We start from the raw sequence: 26821 nt of genomic DNA on the forward strand, positions 1-26821 counted from the left end.
GTGGGTCCCAAGCCCAGCCAGGCTGCTCAGGGACATGCTGTCTAGTTCCACAGCAGGGAGGCACCTTGATTGTGAACAGAGGGATTTGGATCCCCGGATGAACAGACTCTAGCTGTGTCCTTACTTGGGCTGGGGTGTGAGGGCAGGGGAATGCACTCCTAGTGACAAGGAAGACACACGCAGAGAAGGGGCTCATGGAACAGATGGAGGCAGATGGGATCTAGCAGCAGAACAGGAAGTGTGCAGCCAGCAGCTTTGGGAGGGGGCAGAGGAGCCAGGGCTGTGGTGAGCCCTCCTGGTGGGCTGTGAGGAGGGAGGTCAGAGGAGGAGGGGAGAGTGGCACTGGCTGAGGTGCAGGGGGAGGGCAGCACTGAGACTGTCCCATTGCTTCCCACAGATGCTGCAGGTAAGATGCTGGAGGCTGAGAAGCGTGGATGCTTCCCGCCCCTGCCCTGGCTGGCCTGGTGACACGGCTTCCTGTGGTCTCACTCTCCTTCCTGGTAAAGGGGGTGGTGTGGTGCGGGGTCGCAGTGTGCCCCACCTGGCCCCCACTCAGGTGGTTGTGATGGTTATTTGTTGTTTTGCTTCCTGGCCATCTCACTGCTCTGTACTAACTGGTCTCACATGCCCTAGACAGTCGGCTCGCAGTTGATGTCTGTTCTATGGGTGACCATTCCCTGGTTGCTGTCCCTGAGGAGCCTGAGTCCCCTGCCTTCTGCCATGTGGCTCTGATGTTCAGGGGATGCTGTCCTTGGACTATTCCTGGCCCCTGTGACCATCCTGAGATCCCACTTTCTACAGCACCTCTCTGATCCTTCTTTCCCCCCGCCCACTTTGCTTCTTCAGCTACAGGCAAATCCAAAGCTATACAAGATGTCTTCACGCCACTTCCTCAAGTAGTACTAGCGTCTCCTGATAACATCGAGTTCAGGGATCCTTGCCCTGAGGCCTGGGAGAAGCTGAAGAAGTTGTGTTGCCACATGTGAGCAGATACAGTGGTTGAAATAGAGGAGGAAATCAGAAGTTCTAAGAATTCACTTCTGGCTGAGAGCCCCAAAGGGGTAGTTAGGAAGTGTGTGATTCCTACTAGGGTACATCAACTGCCTGCTACTACCCATGGTAACCTCAGGAGTGGCATCCCAGGAGTGAACGCATGTTCTGGTCCTTCCACCCTGACCATCCTTTCTATGTGATCTTGCTGCAGCCACAGCGGGAAGACAAGGCCAATGCCTGTTTTGCAGAAGAGGAAACAGAGGCATCCCAGATGGATGAGGAGCTGCCTGGGGTCCCTAAGCTCCCCAGGCCTCAAGCAGAGGGCCTTCACCTGCACCCTGTGCTGTTTACCCAGTTATGCCCTCTCTGTGGCTCCTTACCATTTGCGGCCTTTGGGTCATGACATTAGATTTCTTAAGATAGTTTGTCAGGTTCTCTACTACAAAAGAAAAGAGGAACCTCTCCTTGCTCCCTCTTCCCAGAAAACAGACAAGGGTAGTTAATGGTATTGATGATGTTGGTCCCACGAGGCCTAGCACATTATCAGCATAAGAACACAGACCCTAAAGAATTTAAGAACCTATTCCCATGTAGTATCTCAGTCAGATAAGGCAGGTGTGTCTGCCGGGGGAGGAGGTCACTGGGTCAGAGCATAGTTCATGTCGAGCCACCCAGCTGGCCTCCTGGCTATGACCTTCTCAAAGAAGGCTCTCTTGCCCTGGAATTCAGGATTAGGGGTTGAGCAGACCCTTTCTGCACACAGTCCCACCTCTTGACCTCTTGGTCCTTACCACCACAGTCAGGAGAGCAGTTAGGTAAGTGCTGGTCTTGGAGGGCCCCAGAACAATCCTAGTGCTCCCCTAAAGTGCTACATATAAGGATGAGGGAGGATGGGTTAAGACTGGTACTCTAGGGAGCACGCAGGGAGTGGGATGGGACTGTCTGGTGAGTGCAGCCTGGTGGTGACAGACACACTGATCTCTTCAGAGAAGCTGAGCGAGCCGCCTGGAAAGGGAAGAGCATCTCCTACCCGATGATTGTCCGCAACTATGGGACAAAGGTGCACCTTGAATCTGCATCAACCCACAAAATGGAGTTGCAGACCGCAGCTTCCTATCCCTCTCGCACGACTAGTGCTCACACCTCCAATCCTGGTCTTCATCATTCTACTACACAACGTTCTCACTGCAAACGTTCTCAAAAGCAGAAGGTGCCCAAGAAACCCATTAAGTTGCATTACACCTTCTACGACGGCTCCTCCTTCGTGTAGTATCCTTTTATATGGATGCCCGCTGCTCCACCCCACAGAATTCCAGGGCTTCAAACAGCATAGAGATTTTCTTTTTTTTTTTTTTTTTTTTTTAAAGATTTATTCATTTTATTACAGCCAGATATACACAGAGGAGAGACAGAGAGGAAGATCTTCCGTCCGATGATTCACTCCCCAAGTGAGCCGCAACGGACCGATGCGCGCCGATCCGAAGCCGGGAACCTGGAACCTCTTCCGGGTCTCCCACGCGGGTGCAGTGTCCCAATGCATTGGGCCGTCCTCAACTGCTTTCCCAGGCCACAAGCAGGGAGCTGGATGGGAAGTGGAGCTGCCGGGATTAGAACCGGCGCCCATATGGGATCCCGGGGCTTTCAAGGCGAGGACTCTAGCCGCTAGGCCACGCCGCCGGGCCCCAGCATAGAGATTTTCTTAGGAGTTTTCACTCCTTGAGAAGCCTGCCAATGGGACTTCCAGGTGTTACAAGTTTGTCCAGGTTAGACTCAGTAGGATCAAAGCTGGAGTGCCCAAGTTTAAACCCTTCTGTTCCATTGAGACCAAAATGAGTATACCCCACCCTGGCTTCCTGTGCAAGGCAGGAAATACATCCATAGTCAGTGTCCTTGAAGTTAAAGCTATGAAAAATGTATCTCTGGCCCCAGGTGATGCTTCTACGATATGCTGGTTATACAGGGGAATCGTCATCTTTCCCTCTCTGCTGAACTGGGAAGCCTCATGTCCTTGTCTGTTCACCCTGAGAGTCCACATACTCCGAGAATAAGCCTTTTGCTGCTCAATTATGCATGGGTTTACGGACATAGCTGTAGCTGTATTCCAGTGTTGACATGTATAGTGGCAGGAAGGGCCACATTTTCTCTGAGATCTCTTGAAAGCTATAGACCTTTTTCTCAGAAATATACACTTACCTGCTGAGGGCTCAGTATTACATCCTGTTTTCATAGAGGCTGTTTTGCTAAGCTTTTATGCAAAAATAAATCTGTCTTCATGTTCGTGTGTCTTTGGTATATCTAAAATCCCCAAACCACAGTTGGCTTATACTAGTAGTTTCAGCCCCAGAACCAACCAGTATTAATTGTACTTATTTACTCATGCTGCTATAGTTGTATCTCACTGTGGTTTTGACTTGTATTTAATGTTTAATGATGTGGAGAATGTTTTCATGTGCCTTTTCTGGTAGATCTTCCATGGAGAAATGTGTATTCATATCCTTCGCTCATGTTTCAATCTATCTTTTTTTTTAAAAAAAAAAAAGAGTTACAGAAGGCTTATTATGTGTTATAGATACTGTGCCCTTAGCAAGGATATGATTTGTGAATGTTTCTTCATGCTATAATGTATCTTTTCCCTCTCTTTGCAGTATCCACTGATAAAAACAGAAGTTTTTGTTTTGGTGAAGTTTTTTCCCATTTTATAAAATCTTTTATTGATTTTGCCTTTTGGTTTCATACAAAGCATTACTGAATCCAAGGTCACGAAGACTTGCCTGTATTTTTTTTTAAAAGAGTTTTATAGTTAAAACTCTTACATCTAGATCTTTGCATTTGGGGGCATATGGTATGTGATACAGTTCCAGTTTCAATCTTTGAGTGTAGATATCCTGTTGTCCCAGCACCACTGTTAAACAAAACATTGTTTCCCCCATTGAAGAGTTTGGCATCCTGGTCCAAAATCAGCTCACTATGGAAGCATGTGTTTCATTTTTGGTCTTTTTTTTTTTTTTTTTTTAAAGATTTTATTATTATTACTGAAAAGCCGGATATACAGAGAGGAGGAGAGATAGAGAGGAAGATCTTCCATCCGATGTTTCACTCCCCAAGTGAGCCGCAACGGGCCGGTACGCGCCAAACCGATGCCGGGACCAGGAACCTCTTCCAGGTCTCCCACGCGGGTGCAGGGTCCCAAAGCATTGGGCTGTCCTCTCCTGCTTTCCCAGGCCACAAGCAGGGAGCTGGATGGGAAGTGGAGCTGCCGGGATTAGAACCGGCGCCCATATGGGATCCCAGGGCTTTCAAGGCGAGGACTTTAGCCGCTAGACCACGCCGCCGGGCCCCATTTTTGGTCTTTAAATTCTAATCCATTGGTCTCTCCATCCTCCTATCAGTACCTCACTGATTTTTTTAAAATTGTAGCTTGTGAGTTACTTTTGAAATCAGGAAATGAGTCCTTCCACTTATTTAGAGGATTTTTTGAGATAATCTTGATAATTTTTGGTCCATTAAAACTGCATATAAGCAATTGAATGGGAGCATTCTCTTTCTGTTTCAAATTAAGAAAAACAGGAGGACAAGAAATATTCTGGTTCTTTGAGAATGAATCTTGACTCTAAGTTTCCTGTGGTGTGTTATAGGGCAGATCCTCCTGGTTTTCTTAGGACTTTTCCTGGGTTTTGCACTGAAAATCTTATGTCCCAGGAAAACTATCAGACCTGGGGAAATCACTCATCTACTCATCTATGAAGCAGAGAAAAAGGAACCACCAAAAGAAGGTGTTAGAAATATGAAAAGGATACAGGAAGGAAGGCACCCATGACACAGTTGGGTTCCATAACCAATGTTACTATGCATGTGCAGGGCGGGTCTTTCAGGATGGAGAATGCTGCACCTAAAAGCTAACACAGTGGGCCCAGCACGGTGGCCTAGTGGCTAAAGTCCTCGCCTTGAACGCGCTGGGATCCCATATGGGCACTGATTCTATATAATTCTGGCAGCCCCACTTCCCATCCAGCTCCCTGCTTGTGGCCTGGGAAAGCAGTCAAGGACGGCCCAAAGCCTTGGGACCCTGTACCCATGTGGGAGACCTGGAAGAGCTCCTGGCTCCTGGCTTTGGATTGGTGCAGCTCCAGCGATTGTGGTCACTTGGGTAGTGAATTATTGGATGGAAGACCTTCCTCTCTGTCTCTCCTCCTCTCTATATATCTGACTTTGCAATAAAAATAAATAAATCTTTTTTTTTTTTTTTTTACAAGAAAGCTAACACAATGACTTGTAGATGTGTTTCCATGAGGCATAGGAGAACCAAACCTGGGAAATTCTACTTAACCATTTCTACCAGTTACCCTTCTGGAAACATTGCTGCATGTCAGATCCCCACATGCTGCAGAGAGCGAACCATCACCTACCTCTACAATGACCTACCTCGTTCCCTCCTGGCCCTGTTCATTGCAGATAGCCAGGGTTATGTTCACTACAATGTAAAGACCTGGTAAGTGCATTTGAGGGAATTCCCTACCCCATAAAATTATCTCTATGGGACTGAAGTGGTATCTAGGAATCCCTAATTAAAAGAGGGACCAGGCAAAATTCAAATGTCAGTAATGCATTGAAGCAGGGCTAAGGCAGTGTCTACAAAAGCATGGGGATGGTGTGGCTTGACCTTTCCTTGCAGGAGCCATGTCACAGTCAGTTTGAAGAGCAACTCCCCAAGTCCTGTTGTATCTCTTTTGGTTTGGTTTAAGCCTCCATCAGCTTCGCTAGACTCCAATGGTATTATCATACCATGTGTTGAGGGGCTGTGGACCATATTTGGCAGGACAGGTGAGACTGCTTGCCGTCCCCACCTATAACTTGTAGTGATGGAGGGCATCCTTCTGAGGCCTGGTAGTAGCTACTTATTGCTGTGTCTCTCCTAGCTGCCCATATATCTTGGTTTTGGATGAGAACGGTGGGAGCACCACTGACCACAAAGGCTACCTAGTCCATAAGTGGAGCTGGACTTCTGAAACGGAGACTTTACTCTCACTGGAATATATGGTAGGTGGGGGTAGCACAGGAGGGGTGGTGGTGAACACCATTGCCCAGCTATGGCCTTAAAAGCCTTCTATGGGCTGCCCAGCATCAAGAGCCAAAGTGTACCTCAAGAAGCTTTTAATCTTATTCTGAGGTTCTTAAATTGTTTGACAGAGAAAACTCCTATCCCCTAATTAAGTCCCTAGACACACTCACCAATCACAACTGGGTCTGACTGAAGCCAGGAACCTAGGCACTCAATCCAGATCTCCTATGTTGGTGGCAGGAACCCTACTGAGCCATCAGGCTACCTCCTGGGGTCTACAGTAGCAAGAAGCTGGAGTCAGGAGGCAGGGCCCAGCACCACACCTGAGAACTCCAGTGTGAAATCCTGGTGTCCTAACTGCTAGGCTAAATGCCTGCTCCCTTGTTAAAAAGTCCCTATGTTATAAAATTACAGTTGTCATGATTGATAGATTTACTTTCATTCTCGACAGGTAGTAGAAGTAAAAGCAATTTTATATTGGTCTCCAAATTATTTTTATAAATTTACTGTCTATGAAATTGAAATACCTAAGAGTCAGTTTGGCTAGTAGATTTAAACCTTTTTCATTCATTTGTTGTTCATATGGTTATTCATCAAATATGTAGTAAATAATATAAAAACATTAATATATGATTAATTGATGAGATTATGTGCTTGTAATTTTCATTCAGTGTATTTTTCATGAATAGCACTACCGACACTCTTAGGTATTGTTGGAGTACATATATTAGGACTGGACCTCATCAGTTGCTGATGCCTGTACAGTGGACAGTATGTCCAGATGTGCATGAGGGCATGATGGTCAGGTCATCCAGGCCAACAAAGGATGTCAGCTGCCTTGTTAGAGGATGGAAAGCAAAACAGGTTGGAACACTTGCCTGACCAAGCTCTGCAGCATGTTCATGTGTCTGTGGATGCACTAAGATGGGCTTTGTCAGCCAGTAGACCCTGGAAAGATTTTTACAACCCTGCAACAATGAAACTGACAATGTCTTAGGGCTATCAAAACTACTTACATAACACCCCTAGAATGCTCTTCCCAATATTGAGTTCTCTGGGGCATCATTGAAGCATCGTCCCCCATTCCTGAGTACTCATGTAGTTTGACAGCAGGGAGTAGCCCTCTTCCCTTCCTTCCCTGCAGACAGAGGAGAAAAACAAACAAAAAAAGACTGAAATATCTGCCCCACCCACCTTCTAATCTGACCCTGTCCACCCTAATGACCAATATGGGTATGCATCCCTCTCAGGTATATAAACAAGATTAAAAATAAAATTAAAAAGAAATCTGCACATTGTCCTAAGAGAAAGAGTTTATGAGCTGGCATTGTATCTATAATACAAGCAGACCATGTACACACTGATTCATAGCCAAGTTGCTCTGCTTCTGATCCAGCTCCCTGCTGATGGCCTGGGAAAACAGAAGATGGCCTGAGTAGCCCCTTGTCACCCACGTGGGAGATTCAAATGAAGCTCCTAGCTTCAGCCTTGCTCAGTCCTGGCCATGTGGCCGTTCTTTATTCTCTCTTCTGTTGCCCCCATGTGTAACTTTCAAGTAAGTAGAGCATCTTTAAAAGGTTTTTTTTTTTTTTAAGATTTTGTTATTATCCTTAGGCTCAGAGAGCTAATTTCCATAAAATAGCTCAACTGACAATCCCTACGTTGTTATTTAATTTGTCTGACTGCAGAACCTCAACTCTCTAAAACCCTGAATTTGTACTACATCTCTCTAGAATAAGGACAGGACAGAATAGTATCTCTCTTAAGTGAGAGTGAACAACAGGTCTGAAGATGTAAAAAAAAAAAAAAAAATTGCAAGCCTTGTGTTTTCAGGGTGCTGTGAGGGAATAGCATCTAGATTACAGAGTGTAAGGAAGGTACTCATTGAAGAGGATGTTGATCTGTGGGCCAAAAACTGGAATAACAGAAGGAAATGCAGAAAGAAAATGGGCAAATATTTGCCTTGGTTCAGGGGCATGCTGGAGTGTGTGTAGGCAAGGGGGTATTGTAGGTCAGGGGAAGCACAGTCCTGCAGACTGCACACGAAGGCTCTTGGGTAGGGACACTGTGTGGAAGAAACACTGTGCATGTGAAACCGTGTCCTGTTCTTCTACAAGCCAAGAGGTGTTTTGTGTTTCAGAGTGGGTCCAGGAGAGGTAGGAGGGACAAGGGAAATAGGAATCTTAATAAGAACTGATTTCCTCATCTGCAGGTGAATAAGCAAATGAAGCTAACAATCCTGGGAAAGGAATGTATCACAGTCACCTTCACCTCTCAGAATGAGACAGTAACACTGACTGTATCAGCCAAAAAATGTCCCCACAAGACGTTGCACAATAAACGGGTAAGGCAACCCAACCCCATGGCATCTCCACATGAGTTCCCCTTCACATCCCAGGGCCTTTGTACATATCCTCCATCAGCCTCTCTTGCACAGATTCAGGGCAGACAGGACAGGAATGAACAGATGTGGAAGTTTAGAGTAGAGAGCACAATCACTGATGGCTGAGGAGGTCAGGGGGAGACTTTCTGGAGAACAAGTCAGACCCGGTTACAGTTCACTCTGGAGTCAGAGTCTGGGTTTACCTTACCAGTGAAATACTGCTGGTGTCCAGAGAAGATCTTGTGTCAGATTTCCTGGAAAACAGTCTTGGATGTTGAGGTAAATGCACAGGACTCTGTGGCAATAGCCTCATTGAGGTGAGGGTTTGGGTTCAACAGAGGTTGAGCTCCAGGGCAGACATAGCAAAGGATTCTGGATCCATTAGAAACTGGGATGACCTTTCATATCAATCCTGAATTGAAACAAGAGGCCTGGGGCTGGTATGTCCTAGTCAATTTCTGAAAGTTTGGCCATGGATAGTTTTTTGGCAGCTTCATCTGGTCTGTTGTGCAGGAATTCATTGGACTGGAAGGAGAAAGGTGGCTTCCAGGTAGAACACCTAAATTAAAACACATGATTGTCACTGGGCTGGACAGATGGCTCTTTCAGGGGCAAGTGGCAAGCACTCTTTCTCTTTGCTTCTGTCAAGCTAACACACAGAATCAACGCGATGGATGACAAGCTGTCTATGATGAGCCGAGCCTTGAATGAGCTCAGGAAGCGTTTTCAGAAGACCATGAGTTTGTTTACGAATTCTATCTTGATGGCAGCAGGTGAGGGAGCAGAAAGTGGGGGGAGGCCATTCAATGGCTTCTCAGTCTTTACCACTGTTATGTGATGAATGTGAACCATATAGTCCTGGCAGGGGTGTTTCCGAATTTAAAATAGGAACATTGGGTTCAGGTTACTGGAAGACTTGGCCTGAGACCACCCAGCCAAGAACAGTGAACTTAGTCAGCTTTGATTTCTGAAACCTATCTTCATGTGTTTTGATGCCTCCCTGTGATTGTCTTGTTTTCCTGTACCTTCCATTGTCTTACTACTTGGTACCTTTCACCTTCATCATCTTCTCCCTCTCAAACATAATCCATTTGTGGCCCCCCATTCTCTTGCGTTCTATGAAAGGTGTCACTTGGTAGAGAAAAGCTTGCCTTCCCTTGCCTGTCCTGTTAAACCCCAGATCTCACCTAGGCCCAGTGAGGGTGATCCCGGCACCCGGTGACATCTCATCTCTCCTAACTGCTGACAGACATGGAAGCCAGAAGACATTGACCTTGCTCTGTGAAACACCCTGGCTGAGCACCAAGAGGCGTGCTTCCTGCATGCAGGTGTTCTTGTGGAATCCTCTGTACTCCTCGAGACTGTGTTCTGTATCTGAATTCTCACAGTGCTTCATACCTGTTGTAGTTCTAAATCTTACTATTTAGTATGACAATTATTTCCTTGTTTGTCTCCTACATTATACTCTCACTGGTATTTTCCAGAAGCCAGGAACCTTTCCTTGATTTATCTCTATATGCCCAGCACCTGTATTCAACAAATGTTTTTATAAGTAAAGAAATGATAGATATTTATTCCCAGAAGTTTTCTAGTTTTGAAGAAAAAGAAAAACAAACATATAAATATACACAGCACTGCAAAGAAAGCAGATGAGATTGGTGTAACCCTAGAGCCAGGGAACAGCATTCTCATGGGGGCGGGGTGCACAGACCAGGAGTGCTACATCTGCCTTCCCTGGGTTGGACAAAGGACACAGAGCTGAATGAACATGAGCCACCTGGGCAAAATAAGCTTGAAGCTGGGATTTTGAAGAATAAATAGATATGATATTTATGTGTTCTTACATTCAGCTTGTATTATCTCCAGCTATACTAAGTTTGGGGCACTGGGCTAGACTCAGGAGGTTGGCAATCTAGGTCGAGGAATAAAGAGTGAAGAAGGGAAACGGGGATGGAATGACATGGGCTATGCTATTTAGGACTTGGAAAGAGGGGCAGAGAAGGGCCAGCCACGAAGGGAAAGTAACAGTGGTGTCTTTTGTTAACAGGTCTGCTCACCATAGACTATCCTCTCATAAAAAAAGAGGCAGAATTTGATCAGTTCGGGTTGAAATCTGGATCTTTTCTCAAGCAGGATACCAAACTAGCTTTATTCGTAGAAAAACCTGTTTCACCACCTCAGTCAGCTCAACAAGAATATTCACTGGAAGAACCTTCAAAGGAGAAGCCTGAGCTTGTTCCTGTGAGCTCTGCTAGAAAGAAAACCATCAAAATTGCGACCAAAGCCGTGGGCACAGCCAGGTTAGCTTAATCCCCCATCTGTTCCGTAAGTCCCAAGGGCTGTGATGTGCAGCAGATATTCAATAGCCAACCAAACAGCTGAGGACCCTACCTTTTGGAGCGTACCTTATAGGGAGAGAACAAGATAGGAAATGAACAGATAAATTATTGAAATAATTTTAGGTAGTGATCCAGGCTTGGAAGAAAAATAATGGGTAACATGTTAGAGAAGGTATTTGCTGTCTGTCAGATCTGGCCAAGTTGTTTTTTCTGGGCAAACTATGAATTTTTTTTACATTTTAAAGTACTTGAATGGAAAAAGATCAAATGAGTATTTCATGACATTTGAACTAATCTGAAATGCAAATGTTACCGAATACAAAGGTATTATTGGAGCATGGATCCACACATTTACCTACCTTCTATAGCTACGTTCTGACAACAGTTGAAATGTGAACTGATTTTGACAATGATCATCAGGCCTAAAAGATCTGCCTGACTCTGAATAGAAAATGCTGGATGACCCCTGGGATTAGGGGGATAGAAAATGCTGGATGACCCCTGGGATTAGGCGGTAGGAAGTAGGGCAGACTGTTTTTCATTTTGGAAAAGAAATCGATACAGGCAACTGGGGATGATATTTAAATGGAGATCTGAAGGATGGCAATGAGATATGGGAAGGGAACTTCAGGAAAAGGATATAGCAAGTGCCAAAACCCTAAGCAAAAGCAGGTTGGGTGTGTGACAGGAAGGCGACCAGTGAGACTGGAGCATTGGGAAGAAGGGGACAGTGGTGTGAATTGAGATCAGGCCGTTGGTTGGCAGGGATTTGCTCAATCAGCCTTATTAATGTTAATTTCCTTAATTTAAGGAGGAATGTGTTGTAAACTGATTTACCTTACTTTGTTTTTAGCATAACATAAGCTATGTTTTTTTTTTTTTAAGATTTATTTATTTTATTACAGTCAGATATACAGAGAGGAGGAGAGACAGAGAGGAAGATCTTCCGTCCGATGATTCACTCCCCAAGTGAGCCGCAACGGCTGGTGCGCGCCGATCCGAAGCCGGGAACCAGGAACCTCTTCCGGGTCTCCCACATGGGTGCAGGCTCCCAAGGCCTTGGTCCGTCCTCGACTGCTTTCCCAGACCAGAAGCAGGGAGCTGGATGGGAAGTGGAGCTGCCGGGATTAGAACCGGTGCCCATATGGGATCCCAGTGTGTTCAAGGCGAGGACTTTAGCTGCTAGGCCACGCCGCCGGGCCCATAAGCTATGTTTTTAACTCTTTTTAAAATGTTCAAAGAAAACTTAGTGACTTCAGAGAACAGTGCTATGATTATCACCTATGACCACCAAGTCAAGAAATCAAACTTTCATTTTTTTTTAAGATTTATTTGGTTTTATTGAAAAGGCAGATCAAATTACAGAAAGGAGAGGGAATGGAAGGATCTTCCAACTACCAGTTCACTCCCCAAGAGGCCAAAATGGCCAGAACTGAACTTATAAGAAGCCAGGAGTCAGGAGGAGCCTCTTCCGGCCTTCTCACGTGGGTGCAGGGTCTCAGGGTCTCGGGCTATCTCCCACTGCCTTCCCAGATCTCAGGCAGGGAGCTGGATGGGAAGTGGAGCAGCTGGGACATGAACTAGGGCCCATGTGGGATCCCAGTGCATGCAAGGTGAGGATTTAGGAGTTGAGCCATTGCCCTAGGCCCAAGAAATCAAAATTTACTAGCTTCTTTGAAGCCTCATGTCCTCTTGCAGTCACCAAGCCCTTTTCCCTCCCCTGATGGAAAATTTCCAACACAGAGATTACTTCTTCTTCTTGTTATTTTAGAACTTTATTTAAATAATCTATTTGGTGCATCTTTGGTATCTTGCTTCTTTGTGTGTTTGTGTGTGTGTGTGTGTGTGTAACCTTCAACAACATGGGGTCAATTCTGTGCAGAACAAACTGAAGAGAGGGCAGGGAAGAAAGCGCAAGACCCACCAGAGGCGCATCAGAGATGAGGGAGGCTGGGACCACGACCTTTGGGGTGGAACACAGGAGTGGTTAGATCCTAGCTCTGCCTTGGATGTATCCAGGAGAAACTTGTAATGGATGGTGTGGGACATGGGTGTGGCCAAAAGCAGTGAGGAAGGCCTCCAAAGCATCTCTTGACTGTATGGTTGGATGAAGAAGTGACTTGTCATTCCCGTTTTGCACCTGAAGAAATGCAGCCCAGAGGGGTTAGAGATCCACTGAAGGAGGAGCTGCATGTTGGGAGTGGAGACCAGACTAACCTCTGCCTGCAACCCAGCCTCTGCAGTGGGGCCTTCACTCCTCTGGAGTTCTGAGGGCAGTGCCCTGAGCCCTGTCCAATGAGAGCTCCTGGCCAGTGTGCTCTTGCTTGCAGAGGGAAGACCAAGGAGGTGCGCAGCTCCGCCAGGTGGGTGGCCTCGCCCTCAGACTGCCCACTGATGCTGCGGAAGCTCATGCGCAAAGAAGATGCCCGAGCCGGCTGTAGGTGCATAGCCAAGGTGCCTCTGGTGTCTGACTTGGAGCTGGAGCGATTCCTGTCTCTGCCCCGAGACCCCAACCAAGTTCTTGTGATTGGGATACTTTCAAGCCAGAACCCCAGCAGCACAGCCCACCTCAAGTGGCTTCTGGACACGCTCTACAGACACCAGCAGCGAGGCCGTGCCTCACCCTGTCTCCAGGTAGGTCTGGGCCCAGTAAGGAGGCCCCAAAGGACAAGGGTAAGAAAGGTGCGTTTGGAACTGTGTCCCCTCCCCACTTCTCCACCTACCTTTTCTCCTGGTGTTAGAATTCGCTGAGAAACTTAGTTTATTTTTGTGCTGGGACCTTTGCATATACTTCCCCTACACACACACGCACACACACATACACACAGACACACAAACACACACTGAGTATGTGATCTTTCTTACCTCTTCTGTTTTCCCATCCTCTTATCCCAGGATAAATGTCAGAACATCAGTGCAGACACCTCTGATGAGCTTTGTGACAAAGCCAGACATTGTCCTTTATTTCTGATATACTTAATTCACTGATGTTTATTTATAAGTTTGTGTATCTAGAGAAGATACATTGGTCACCACAGTATCCTGGGTCTCATAATTGGTTAGGCATTTGCTGACATTGTCACCTGCCTTTCACTCAGATACCAGCAAGGTCTTGGAGGAGCTCCAGCCTGGCTGCAGCTATGACAGGCTCCAGGAAGCCTGTGACTGGGCTACTGTGAGAATATAGGAGCCCAGAAACTGGTGCCTGCTGTTTCCTGGAGCTAAGATAGAGCATTCCTGGATGTTTGGGGTTCAGACAGGTGGTGAGTGTCCCTGAAAGAGGCAGTGGTCTTTGTGAAGAGGGACAAGGGAAGCAGGCTACTGATAGTGAAGTCCCATGAGAGACTCGGGATCCAAGAAACCCCTTCTACCTGCTGGCCCTGGCTCTCCGTCACAGCGTTCATCATCCTCTAAGTTTGCAGTAACTCCTAGCAGTCGTAGCACAAATAAGGGCCAGTCTTAACTCCAGGCACAGTGCCACATTGGATGCCAAGTGAGTTGAGTGTCCACATAGTAACTTTTTTCAGGCTTTTTACCCCCCTTTATTCTGTAATCCATTGTCTTTGCCTGGGCCCCATTATAGCTTCCTGATTTTTTAGGGATGCCCTGGGAGTGGATTTGCATAGACACCATCTCCATCTCCTCCTCCCAGGAGCGGTCCTTTGTTGACCATCACTTGCTCACCATTGGACCCATACTCTAGCCATTGCCAGGAGCTCAGGGTTTTAATCATTTCTTGTCCTGTCTCATTCCAAGATGGTACAAAGTCATCCCTGGCCTATACATCAAAAATGCAATTGTTTTCTGGAGTCAGTTTCCCACTGACTCCAATTCAGCAATGTTCATTGTGTACCTGCTCTGTGCCCATCTATGTAAGGAAACAAATAGCCTCTTCCTGGAGGGAGCTGGCAGGTGACTTTAGTTACCTTGGGACTATTTCTTCAGTCAAGTTGTCCCTGAGCAGTCATAGTCCAGTTCAGTACAGCCTGAAGAGGACAAGGCCTGACCAAAGGTGGTTGAACTCCTGAAGGAATGGCACTAGGAAGTGAGTACAGGGATGGAGTGCCAGATATTGTTACCAGCTATTGTTATCAGCTATTTTCTGGTAACAAGAGCATGATGAGCTGTGGGTTTCACTGCTTAGACGGTGATAGGAGGTCACCCTGAGACACCTGGAAACAAAAGGCAGCTAAAGCCAGTGAGTTAGCAACATTAGTGGATACATAACATCCAAAGGAGGGAGAGGAAGGAGGCCAGCTTTGATCTGAAACAGCACCGCTTACCATGAGGAGTGGGCCCTGTTAGGTGCTCACACTAGGTTTAGTGACAGGGAAGGTCCAAAGGGCAGCCAGCAGAGGAATCCTTTAAGGGGATTGCTTTGCGTCTTCAAACCTCTGCAGGACCTCAACCAGGGCAAGAACAAGAACTATCACCTTCTGTGGATCCCAGAGAACCAGGACAGTGGATGTCACGTGGTGTGGGGAAGGATGGGGTGAAGGGCTGTCATCTCTACGAAGCCTTTCTCCAGAGATAGTGCTAAACTGAGCCAGGGCACATCTCTGAGGTCCCCTGGCAAGAAGGGTGCTTAAGCATGTGTGGGGTGGGAAGAATTACAGAAATCTGGGACTGGGGGGAACATAGCCTAGCCATGAACATAGTACAGCCAAGAACATGGTCATCCAAGTGCTTGCTCTTGACCCCACACTCCTGTGTTGGCAGTGCTGGCATGACCCCTACCGCCTGCTGCAGTATGACCTGGACAGCCCCCTGCAGAAGACCCCTCCCCTGTTGGTGAAGAAGCATGCTGTGGTGCAGGGCATGGTCTTGGTGAGTTGGAGCCCTGCGGGGACATCCTGGCCCACGGCCTGCCCCTGCAGGACCATAGATGTGGGAGGAAGGGGAGGCAGGGGCCTTATAGGATCCTCTCTCCACCCAGGCTGAGGCTCAGAGAGCAGAAAGAAAGAGCCACCCAGCTCCTACTCCAGCTGGAGCCCACACATCCCCATCCCAGGACACTGGGATGACTGATGGCAAACCCATAGAGTCAGATTCTCACCATGTTTGTTTGTAATTGACCTTGTATTAAGAAGAATATATTGGAAAAGTTATGTTTGTTTATTCTAGAAAACTTAGAAAATAGAATGTAGAAAATAATTACACCTCCTATTTCTCAGTCTCATGTGTTAATCTGATAGTGATGCGTAAATGCCATGGGCACCCATGGTCCACACTTACCCCATGTATCAGTGTCTGGCCTCTGTGGTCTTTTTCCATATGGATACTTGGGGTCCTGGTTTGTAAATCAAAATCCCATGAGCATTTCCCCATAGCCACATAACTGCTAAGAGTCTACCATTTCCTCTTTCTACTCTCTTTGCTTTTATCTTCAACATCAAGGTTATGCCTACTTGTGGGAGGGACTAGATGAGCTGATCGTGCATGAACATATTGTGATGGATATCGTTGCACAGAACTAATTGGACAGGTGTCTTATGGAGGATGATGTGCAGATGATGGAGGTACAAAGGGTGCTATACCATGGGACAAGCTGAACACTGCATCCCCCCAAGTGGGTAGGGACACGGCAGTGAGATGGCTGTAGGCCGGTGACTGGGAGCTGTCTAGTGGGGAAGACACCCTCTGGCTCCAGTAGTCTGGAAGCGTTTATGTGTGAGATGACATTGGAGCATGTTCACCAACAGGAACAAGTAGGTGTCTTCTGTGGACCTAGGCCAGGGGCCAGGACAGGCACACCTCTCTGGACAGCTTAGGGAAACCAGTCCCCTTCCCAAGCTACCAAAGGCCAACATTCTCACACAGGTTCTGAGAGGACAGTGGCATTGCCCTCCAAGGCACAGAACTCCCGGTTCTACAGTCCTTGCTGCGATACTAATGTGTTCCTTGTCTGCACACAGATGTTTTCTGAGGGGAAGCTCCTCTTCGGGGGCCGTGTGTTCAATGGATATGGCCTGAACAAGCAGAATCTGCTCAAACAGATCTCCCGCACACAGCAGGACTGCAAGATGGGCTACTTCCTCCCAGACAACTACAAGTTCAAGTAAGACAGGAGAGGTCCAGGGAGGGACTGGGATGGGGGCAGCCTTGGGCTGTGAGCAGGTGGTGCTCTGTTGGGGAGCAGGTGGTGAAAGTGGTGAGGTGGGCAGGGAGCAGAGCTGGGGAAGCAAACCTCAGCTTGCAACACATGTTGGAGGGGCTGCAGCAAGAGAATGTGACAGAGGGCAAAGGGGAGAGGGAGAAGGCAATGATGAGACACACATGAGGCCACTTGTAGGTTTCTTTGGGACACAAGTTTGGACAAAGAATGTTTTTGAGGAAGGGACATGAGTACCGTGTCGCAGTGCCAGTGTCTGATGGGCAGTCAAGTAGGGACAGGGATAGATGGGCAGAGGCCCCAATGCATCCCTGCCCCACCCTGTGTGTACTTCCATGCCTGCTTGTGTTGGGTATGCCATTTGGACCATGAGATCATGGGTCACTTATGATGTAAGCTCAGGCCCCTGGGAGAGGACAGGCTAGCTTAAGTCTTCTTCCAGACTTCTGAGTTCAGGCTGTTTGACCAGGGAAGGCCACCTTATTAAGAACTTTTTGAGCCCAGCCCAGGTGAGGAGATCATATGTAGGTCTGACACACATCTGGGCTCAGTCACGGCCTGGCCTTCAGGACATGCTGTTGTCTGTGACGCAGAGGTGAGCAGCTTCTAAAGACCACACAGTGCAGTACAGTGAGACACTTAGCCAGTCAGGAGTCCCCAGGTGCAGGCTGGAGCCCCTGCTCTGCTCCTTCCTGGGCCACTGACTGTGCTTGATCAGTTTGCCTCTCTAGTCCTGTAAGGACAGTGCCCAGCTTACAGGGTTGCCGTGTGTTTGTTAAGGAGCCTTTTCAAGTTTAAATCAACCAAGCATATATAGTTGGTGTTGTCTGTGAATTTCCCCCAGGCTCAAAGCCAAGCAGTCCATCTCACATGGCTGCCTTAGTTTTCAAGGAATCTTGATGCCAGTCTCACCCCAAGGTACTTGGTTTATGTTGTGCCAGAACACAGTGCTAACAAGGTTTGGGGGAAATTCACTCCTATAAGGACCATGGAGGTTGCGCAGTGGAGAAGGATGGATTCTGGTGGAGGTGGGGCGGGAAGGGGTTCTCTAGAAAAAACAACTAGCCTGCCCCCTGCTCTTCCTTCCCTACTTCCCCCTCTGCCCTGACCTCTGAACACACTCAGGAATCCTGTTGTGGTATTCTGCATTTAAAATTTTATTTATTTATTTTTTCCGTAGAGTCTTTGAAATAATGAATGAGGGTTCTTGTTTTTCTTGTCTTGGTGTCTCCTCATTGGCTCTTTAGATACTCTGTGCCCCCACCACACTGTGCCTTGCTGTAAGCCTTTGTAGGAGAGGGTTTGTCATGGGCGGTCTGCCCACTATCAGCCTAGCCCAGCCTGGATCACTGCAATGCCACTTTGGGTCTTCTGCCCGAGCGCCCTCTTAAGCTCCCTACACTGGCACCTCTCCCACTTTGGGAGTCCAGCTTCATCTGTAGCTGTGGGCACTGTGTTCTGAATGTCCTCTCACAATGGATGAGTTGACTTTCTGATTGCCCAGGTAGTAATATGAGGAGATGTGACCTTTGGGAGTGATTAGGTCATGAGCGTGGAGCTGTCCTGAATGAGATTAATGCCCTGGTGAAAGAGGCCCCAGAGAGAGCAAGACCCTGCCCAAGAACCTGAAGAGAGAGTCCTCACCAATATCCAGTGGGCCAGCCTCCTGATGATGACTCCCCACCCTCCAGCCCTGTGAGAGTGTGGGCTGCATAAGCCACCCAGCCTGGGGTATTTGTTGTGGCAGCCCAAACAGTTGAGACAAAAGCTACTGCTAGCAGTGTGTGATTCAGACACAGACCCTTACTGTCTCACAGCTCTGAGGCTGGGAATCTGAGAGGAAGTTGGAGACAGGGTCATGCTGCCTGTAACAGTGTGAGTCCCAGCCTCTCTCAGCCTACAGTAGCTCCTTGACATGTGGCAGCTCAACTCCTGTCTTCCTGTAATATCTCCCCGAGTGTCTGTCTATCTACTTTTTAAAAAAAGATTTATTTTATTTTTATTGGAAACCAGATATACAGAGAGGAGGAGACACAGAGAGAAAGATCTTCCATCCGATGGTTCACTCCCTATGTGGCCGCAGTGGCTTGAGCTGAGCCAATCCAAAGCTAGGAGCCAGGAGCTGCTCCGGGTCTCCTACACTGGTGGAGAGTCCCAAGGCTTTGGGCCATCCTTGACTGCTTTCCCAGGCCACAAGCAGGGAGCTGGATGGGAAGTGCGGCCACTGGGATTAGAACCAGCGCCCATATGGGATCCCAGTGCGTGCAAGGCGAGGACATTAACCCACTATGCTATCGTGCCAGGACCTGTCTATCAACTTTTTTCTAGCAATATCACACTAATGAGATTGAATTAAGGGCCATCCCCACTCTAATAAGACCTCATCTTAACAAACTTCATCTCTAATGACTGTTGAAACCAGGTGCCATTTTGATGTCCAGGGAGTGACAACATTACCATAGGACTTTGAGGGCTCCATGCAGCCCACAACTCTATGCATAATGATGTAACTCCCTGGTCTCTTGTTCTTCCTCCTTTGCTCAATCTACCCAGCCCGCACACCCCACCTCAGGCATTTCCGCCTGTCAGCATTGGTTGGACAGGTACAGCTAACACAGGAGTGAGGAGCAACCGCTGCTTGGAGAGAAGCCAGGGAAGCTGATCTCCCATGGGTCCCCAGGGAGGTTAGAGTCTCCCTTCCCTGTCTGTCCTCAGGAGGAGGAGCAGCCATGCCCTTGCCGTTGGCTCATGCTCAGGTGGTACACTGAAGGCTCCTCTGACTCTGCCACTGCTGAAAAGTGCCCTCCCCACTGTGCTCCCCTGCAGTTCATCAACCACTATCCTGAGCCTGGAGAGTTCTGGATCAACCAAGAGAGCTTTGTCGGATGATTTTGAAGGAAGTTTCTCCTCGTTGGTCACAGGAGAGGAGGAGGTAGAGAAGGAATCTGCTGCTGAAGTGGACAAGAAGTAAGTTGCCATTGACCTGGGGTGGGTAGAGTGGACATGGCTTACAGCAGGGCCCCTGGCTCTGCCACAGGTCACAATGGTCACCGCAGGTCTGTGTGGCCTTGAACACGTCACTTCCCCAGGCATGTGCCACTGTATGACATTTGGCTGATTTTATAGACACAGTGTCCAGCTGGGCATCTAGGTTGCCTCCTGTGGCCCCTGAGTGGTCTGGGGAGGGATTGGTCAAAATCAAAGGCTTTTGCTGACTTTGTAGCAAATCCCACAGCCATACTCACCTACCTGAAAAAAGTACAGATTGCTTCGATGTCTCTCTACAAGAAACACGCTGACCTTGTCAAAAATCCACTAGCTTGGTGGTGGTTGACATGGAAGCACATTTCTCTGGAACATAGGAAAGTAAAACATGAGGCTTTAGAAAGGGCAAAGGTGCTATTGGGCCCCCAAGTTTGAGGAACAATCAGGCAGCATCACAGGTATAAAAGAGAGGGCCATGGCCAATTGTGCCCAGGCCTGGCCAGACCTCCAGGCTCTGTTGAGGAGACCAGCTCTTCTGACTCACTCTACAGTACATGCTTTTTTGTTTGTTTGCTATTTAGGATGAAACAGCTTGATATGGCTTTACGTCCTATCAGCAAACTCAGAAGGGGCAGTAAGAAGTAAAACGTGAAAGAAACATGCCTGCAAGAAATGATGCCAGCGCTGGTGACCACCATGCCCTTCCCTACACCTAGCCAATTCCTGGCTCCTTAGTCTCCAGTCCCCCCCTTTAAGCCTCGATTCTCAGTGTAATAAACCAGCAAGCTACCTCCAGTGTCTGGGTGAGGCCGTGGGTTGCCTGGGACAGGCCTGACTTAGTCTGGCTCCTATAAGGCCATTGGCCCCAACAGCTCCTGCCAGACTAGTTTCCTGCCAGACAGTGCAGGAAACAAACATCCCACTCCATGGGGCCAAGATCAGGGACATGTGACCCTGGGGGAACCTCCAATGGGATACACGGTGCCCTCTGACCATTCACTGGATGGGGAAGGGCCCAGATTTCTGTCCAGGTGGCAAAGACGGTGAGTAAGAACAGAGGGATGAGAGAGAACAAAGAGAGAAGCTGGAGAGATGGGAGAGGAGACAGAGATGGAGACACTGTGAGGAAGAGAGAGAATAGACAGGGAAAAAGGAGGAGAGCGAGGAGGGAGGGAGAGAAGGAGGAAGAAATGAGGAGGACGACCAGAGAATGGAGTGTCCGAGGTCACCCAGGACCTTCCATGGTACTTGGAAGGCAGACCCCTGTGGCCTCTGGGCAGGACCAATGTCTGTACCCTTGGATAGATGCGGCACCGTGTGCCATCTTGTCCTGGATCCCTGCTGCACCTGACAGGATGGCTGTCGTGACCATCAGCTTTGAGCCACCAGCTCCGGAGCTGAGTGAGCTCTTGGGGATCTGCTTTGTTCTCTGAGCCTGGAGGAAGGTTGGGGCCTGGCCTTCAGGTGGCATTGGGTGATGTGTTGTACACAATTAGTGTGCTTCTTGCAGCTCCGTACCTGAGAAAATTAAATGAGGAGGAAATTGGGGAGTTCAAGTGTTTAGTGTAGTGGTGAAGATGGGTGTATCCCACATTAGAGTGCCTGGATTCCATACCCAGATCCTAGGTCAATTTCTTGCGAGTGTGGACCTCAGAGGCACAGTTGGTGATGCACATATTTGGGTCCCAAGTATGCTTTTGGAGATCTGGATTGAGTCCCTGACCTCAATCATGCCCATCATTTGGTTAGTGAAGCAGTAGATGTAAGGTTTCTCAATTTCTGCTTCTCTTATCAATTAAATAAATACTTGTTTAAGGAGAAATGCTAATATTGTAAGACAAATACCCATTCAATTGCATAATGGTCCTGTAATTTGTAATGTTCTCTGGTTTCCAGCTTTCTCTGGTTTTCATCGGAAACACTTTGGATAAAAGTTGCCATGTAACGCATAACTGCTGGGAAGAAACTCAAACTCGGCTCAAAGCTAGGACAGGTGGCAGGGTACATGAATCCACGCTGTTGGGACTGGGAGGCTCATAGATGCTTTCCTGTGGCTTGCCCAGGACGTGAACAGAATCTGGACAGTTGCTTAAAATTCTTACAGAAGGGAAAAAAGTAAACAGATTCAGAGAAGTGGCCCCTGGAGTAATTAGAGGCGGGGCCAGCACACAGAGGATGGAACTTAGCTCCAAATCCAGGCAGGGCTGCAGGCTACTGCCCCGGAGTTTCTTTCCCCAGGGAGGTTTGCTGAGGTCAGTGGGTTCTCGTGAGATGATAAGACCCATCCAGAATCATCCAGAGGACCATCGCTTTGCCCCAATCACCTAGCTCCTGGAAAGGTTGCCTGAGGGGACAGATTCAAAAAGATGAACATTTGAGTAAAGATCAATGCTCTGAGATACTTACAGTCACATTATTCCTAACAGAGACATAATGCAGAGCAGCAGTGGAGGAAGTGTTTTGACAATCATGTAAGCCGCCCTATTGAACTCTTAGGCAGTAATCAAAAATAGCTAAGCAAGCCAATTCTGGAAAGGTTCAGTGAGAAGAACTATAAGTCAATAAATGTATACACACAGATCGGACGTTCCCTGAAAACCTATGCACACATCAGATAGCAAGCTTTTTCTCTCGAAGTCAAGATGATGATTTTGGAAAGAAGATGAGCAGGGGCCCACTCTTGTGTTTTCTCTCCTTCAAAAACAATGCTGAATAACCATGAATAAATTTGATTGTGTAAGTACAGAGGGAAGTGAGGAACCAGGCATGGGGAAGGTTCAAGTTCAGGGAAGCTTAGTTCAGGTAAATGACCAAATAGAAGATGTCATATCTTAGAGGAAATGCTAAAAAGCAGGCTGAGTTGCCACCAACACAAGAAATTCCAAAGTTGGGGAGAACATGAAAGAAACATACTGGAGAAAGAAGATCTTAAACTGAAGGTAGGCAATGGCCACACTTCTCCCCACTCCTAACACATTTAGGTGGCAACATACAAAAGCAGGTGAGCTTATGAGGTCAGGGTTACAGAAGGGTTAGGGTTAACATAGCTTATGAGCTTATGTTATGCGCATAACATCAGTCCTAGGCCAGGGTGATAAGTTTTCACTAAAACACTAAACTTCTCGTAAACATTTTGATTTTCTAACTGTCCTAGACAATAACACCAGTTCTATTACCACGCAGAGAACAAGAAGGCACACATCTACGGCTTACACCTGCAAGGCACAAGTTCAGATGGGGTGACCGGGGAGGACATCTCCTCTCACTTAAGTACACTAAGTGGACAAATGATTTTCAGTTACCATCATTCACCTCGGTTATATAAGCTTTCATGAACCAGATTCCCTCAACTATTGGATTTAAAGGAAATGACACATGCGTGGCCTGGCTGCTAGGTATCTTAACTTTATAAAAGACCAGTAGCCTTTTCTGTTCAAATTTTAAATTCTACTGTCTCATACATAGATCACCAGACAACAGAAAACCATCTGTGCACAGCCACCTTCAGAGGGAATGAGTGGTCCCACAAGTCCTGGGCAGATGTGTAGCTAAACACAGGAAGAATCTGATAAACGTGGATTTGAATCTGTTTCTGTGAAGTTTCACAAACAAACCTACTTACTGAGCCAATTCAAATGCACTATGTTGAAACACCTGTCCCAAGGATAGATTGCAATGAAAGCGCGTGTGTCAAGACAAATTGTTTTTAGGCATTTCTGTCAGTGAGACCACAAGGCAAGTGAACTGTGTGCTGTGCTTCCCAGCACTGCAGTACCACATGCCAGTACCTCCTTAGGAGCTAAAACCTTAATCTGATTCATTTAAGTTTAAAACTCCATACTCAGGCCCAGCATGGTATCCTAGTGGCTAAAGTCCTCGCCTTAAATGTGCCAGAATCCAATATGGGCACCAGTTTCTAATCCCAGCAGCCACACTTCCCATCCAGCTCCCTGTTTCTGACCTGGGAAAGCAGTTGAGGACAGCCCAAGGCCTTGGGACCCTGCACCCGCGTGGAGACCCAAAAGAAGCTCCTGGTTCCTGGCTCCTGGCTCCTGGCTCCTGGCTTCAGATCAGCTCAGCTCTGGCTGTTGCGGCCGCTTGGGGAGTGAATCAATGAATGTAAGATATTCCTGTGTGTCTCTCCTCTCTATATATATCTGACTTTTTAATAAAAGTAAATTTTTAAAAATAAAACAAAAAACTGCATGCTCCGTTCAGTTGCTGAAAAGCATCTTTATATATCCTATGTTTAAATATGTTTGGAGCATCTTGGGAAAGAATCTACTTTTTTCAACTGTTTAATGTCGTCCAAGTACAGATCAAGTATTCCTCATGAAGTTAACATTCAAATGCAGATAGACCCTAAGTGGATTTTGAAGAGAGTATGAAAAAGAAACTGGAAATTTGATTCATAGTTTCTGTCTATTGAAATATTTTAATGTACAAATATGACAAAATATGTTCCTATTTTAAAGTTAATTTTACTTTTAAAAGATATACTTCCTAGGAAATTGGATAAACAACTTGTGCCTAAAATTTCTCTGGGACCAGGTACCTTAGAGCCTGGATCTGAAATCTGCATAGTCTATCGCCATCTGCTGGACACATTGAATCAAAACAGGCCCAGTAGACAAGATAAGGCTTGGTGATGAAGACAGAATGGGATATAACTGGGTTTACAAAACCCTGAGTTCAACTGACGCTGTGAAGTAGGCATCAGAAATAGGTTTACGCAGTCTTTATAATCCCACAAAAATATGACTCAGAGTCCCTCGTGTCCAGGTGTCGCGGTGCATGACCTCTTTACCGTGTACCTGAGGAGCTCTGGGTAGCAGTCTCTTACTTTGGACTCTTGCATGGCCTCTGGCCCCCGCGTCCATGGCCCCAGCTCCCTTCTCCTTTCAAGTCTACAAGCTGCTTCTCAAACCCTCCTTTTGTACTACCAGGCAAATACATCTTCTCCATCTCTCCATCTTGTTTGTCTCATCATTCTATTCCTTTTCTTTTTTTTCTTATTTTTTTAAATATTTTCTTTCTTTTTTCATTATATTTTTAGCATTTTTGGTGATTCTATTTTTTTCTTTTAAATAGTCTAGGTTTTCTTCTTGTCTGTCCTCCTTGCCCCTACTTGGCGTACAAGCTGTTTCCATTGGCTTTGCAATCTTAGCTCTTACATTTACCTTTGATCCACTTTGAAATGGCTTTGCATATGGTATGTGGTCAAAATCTAAATGTGTTGTTTTGTATGGCTTTCTCTGAACCATTTGTTGGAGACTGTTTTTTCTCTCTTGGGTATTCATGGTGCCACTGTGAAAAATCGACTGACCACAAATGTATGGGCTTATTTCTGGACTCTCAACTCTATCTCAATTTTATATGCCTTGTCTTGAGCCAGGAGTATACTATGGTTACAGTTACTATAGCTTTGCCTTATTAGGCTGACATAATAACCAATGATAAGACTAGCAACTTAGTCCTTGGTATAAATGTCAGAAATAAGTTTGAGCCCCGTGGAGAAGTCCAGGTCAACATCAAATTTGAGATATTGAAAATGGATACAAATCTATTTCAGCAGTGTAGACAATTAAGCACGTTGTTGTGGGCAATGGTGCTGTTGGTAAAACACGTCTCCTGATTTCCTACACAACACATTCCCATCTGAACATGCACCGACTGTTTCTGACAGCTGTGCAGTCACAGTTATGATTGGTGGAGAGCCACATACTCCTGGACTTTTTCATACTGCAGGACAAGAGGTTTATGATGGATTACGACCACTGAGTTATCCACAAACAGATGCATTTTTAATCTGTTTTTCAGTGGTTTCTCTATCCTCATTTGAAAATGTGAAAGAAAAGTGGGTGCCTGGGATAATTCACTGTCCAGAGACTCCTTTCTTGGCTGGTCGGGACCCAAACTGATGTCAGAGAAGACCCCTATACTATTGAGAAACTTGCCAAGAACAAACAGAAGCCCATCACTCCAGTGACTGCTGCAAAGCTGGCCCGTGATCTGAAAGCTTCCCAGGATGCGGAGTGTTCTGCGCTCACACAGAAAGGCCTAAAGAATGTATTTGATGAAGCAGTATTGTCAGACCTGGAGCCTCCGGCCCTGAAGAAGAGCCGCAGGTGTGTGCCCTGTGACCATTCCAGAGCCCTTTCTGCAAGCTGGGGTGGGTGTCGCACTAAAGGTGATGTCTCAATCAAACTAAAAATTAAAAATTAGAATTTATTTTTGCAATAATGACAGATGCCCTGCATCTACCCACATGCACTTGTGTGAGACAAAACCCATAGGTACGGTCTCCCTTTCCCCCTCCAATACTAGTTAATTTTGAGTAATTATGTATTGTTAGGAAAGTGATCAGTATACTAGTTTATGTTTAGTTCTTAAAAAAAAAGGTTTTTTTTTGTTGTTGTTATTTTAAAAGCAAGGCATGCTTGTTGGAGCTACTCCCTTATTCATCTCTGGAGCAGAAGCTGGGTTATCTTAGCATTTTTGTTTTCCCCCCCTATTTTCTGAAGGTGCAAAATGTGTAGGGGGGATTTTTTTTAGTCTTGTTTCTTTAATTCACGAACTAGTGGACAACCCTTAAGGGAGGAGGATGGCTTGGTTCCACATTCCACTTCCTAGACCTAGAGTAGAAGACACGTTCCCCACCTGGTGCTCTTAGGAGGGAGTACAGTCATTATTAACATACTTCTTTTTGAAAGTTGCCTTTTCTCTCCACCCTTGAGTCGATCCAGTATTTGATGAAACCCATGAAAGTGGCTGCCTTGCCCCTCCTCTGTTCCAGGATGCACCGTATATGTGACTGTGACTTTCAAGGAAATTTGTTTGCCATTTGCTGATATTTTGGGGGAAGTTAATTTCTAACTTCTTTCACTGATAAGAAAAGTATTGCACCTTTCAAAATACACCAAATGGATTGAGTTCATAATTTAAAAAAT

At 46.7% G+C, this 26821-nt stretch overlaps 1 protein-coding gene and 1 pseudogene across 1 annotated transcript in view; both read left to right on the forward strand.

The window, feature by feature from the left end:
• LOC101534702 (uncharacterized protein C3orf20) overlaps positions 1 to 20662 on the forward strand; it is a 34317-nt gene extending 13655 nt beyond the window's left edge. The window contains exons 5-16 of the mRNA XM_058678392.1: positions 847 to 982; positions 1981 to 2262; positions 5333 to 5482; positions 5910 to 6030; positions 8265 to 8396; positions 9085 to 9208; positions 10483 to 10735; positions 13105 to 13408; positions 15494 to 15601; positions 16690 to 16832; positions 19713 to 19853; positions 20453 to 20662. Coding sequence (XP_058534375.1) covers positions 847 to 982; positions 1981 to 2262; positions 5333 to 5482; positions 5910 to 6030; positions 8265 to 8396; positions 9085 to 9208; positions 10483 to 10735; positions 13105 to 13408; positions 15494 to 15601; positions 16690 to 16832; positions 19713 to 19853; positions 20453 to 20516 — 1958 coding nt within the window. The 3' untranslated portion in view covers positions 20517 to 20662. The remainder of the gene's footprint in view (positions 1 to 846; positions 983 to 1980; positions 2263 to 5332; positions 5483 to 5909; positions 6031 to 8264; positions 8397 to 9084; positions 9209 to 10482; positions 10736 to 13104; positions 13409 to 15493; positions 15602 to 16689; positions 16833 to 19712; positions 19854 to 20452) is intronic.
• A 1927-nt stretch (positions 20663 to 22589) lies between these two features.
• LOC105941600 (cell division control protein 42 homolog) lies at positions 22590 to 26722 on the forward strand (annotated as a pseudogene).
• Positions 26723 to 26821: the final 99 nt, after the last annotated feature.

Source organism: Ochotona princeps, chromosome 21, assembly GCF_030435755.1.
Source record: "Ochotona princeps isolate mOchPri1 chromosome 21, mOchPri1.hap1, whole genome shotgun sequence".
In the NCBI taxonomy this organism is placed as follows: domain Eukaryota; kingdom Metazoa; phylum Chordata; class Mammalia; order Lagomorpha; family Ochotonidae; genus Ochotona; species Ochotona princeps.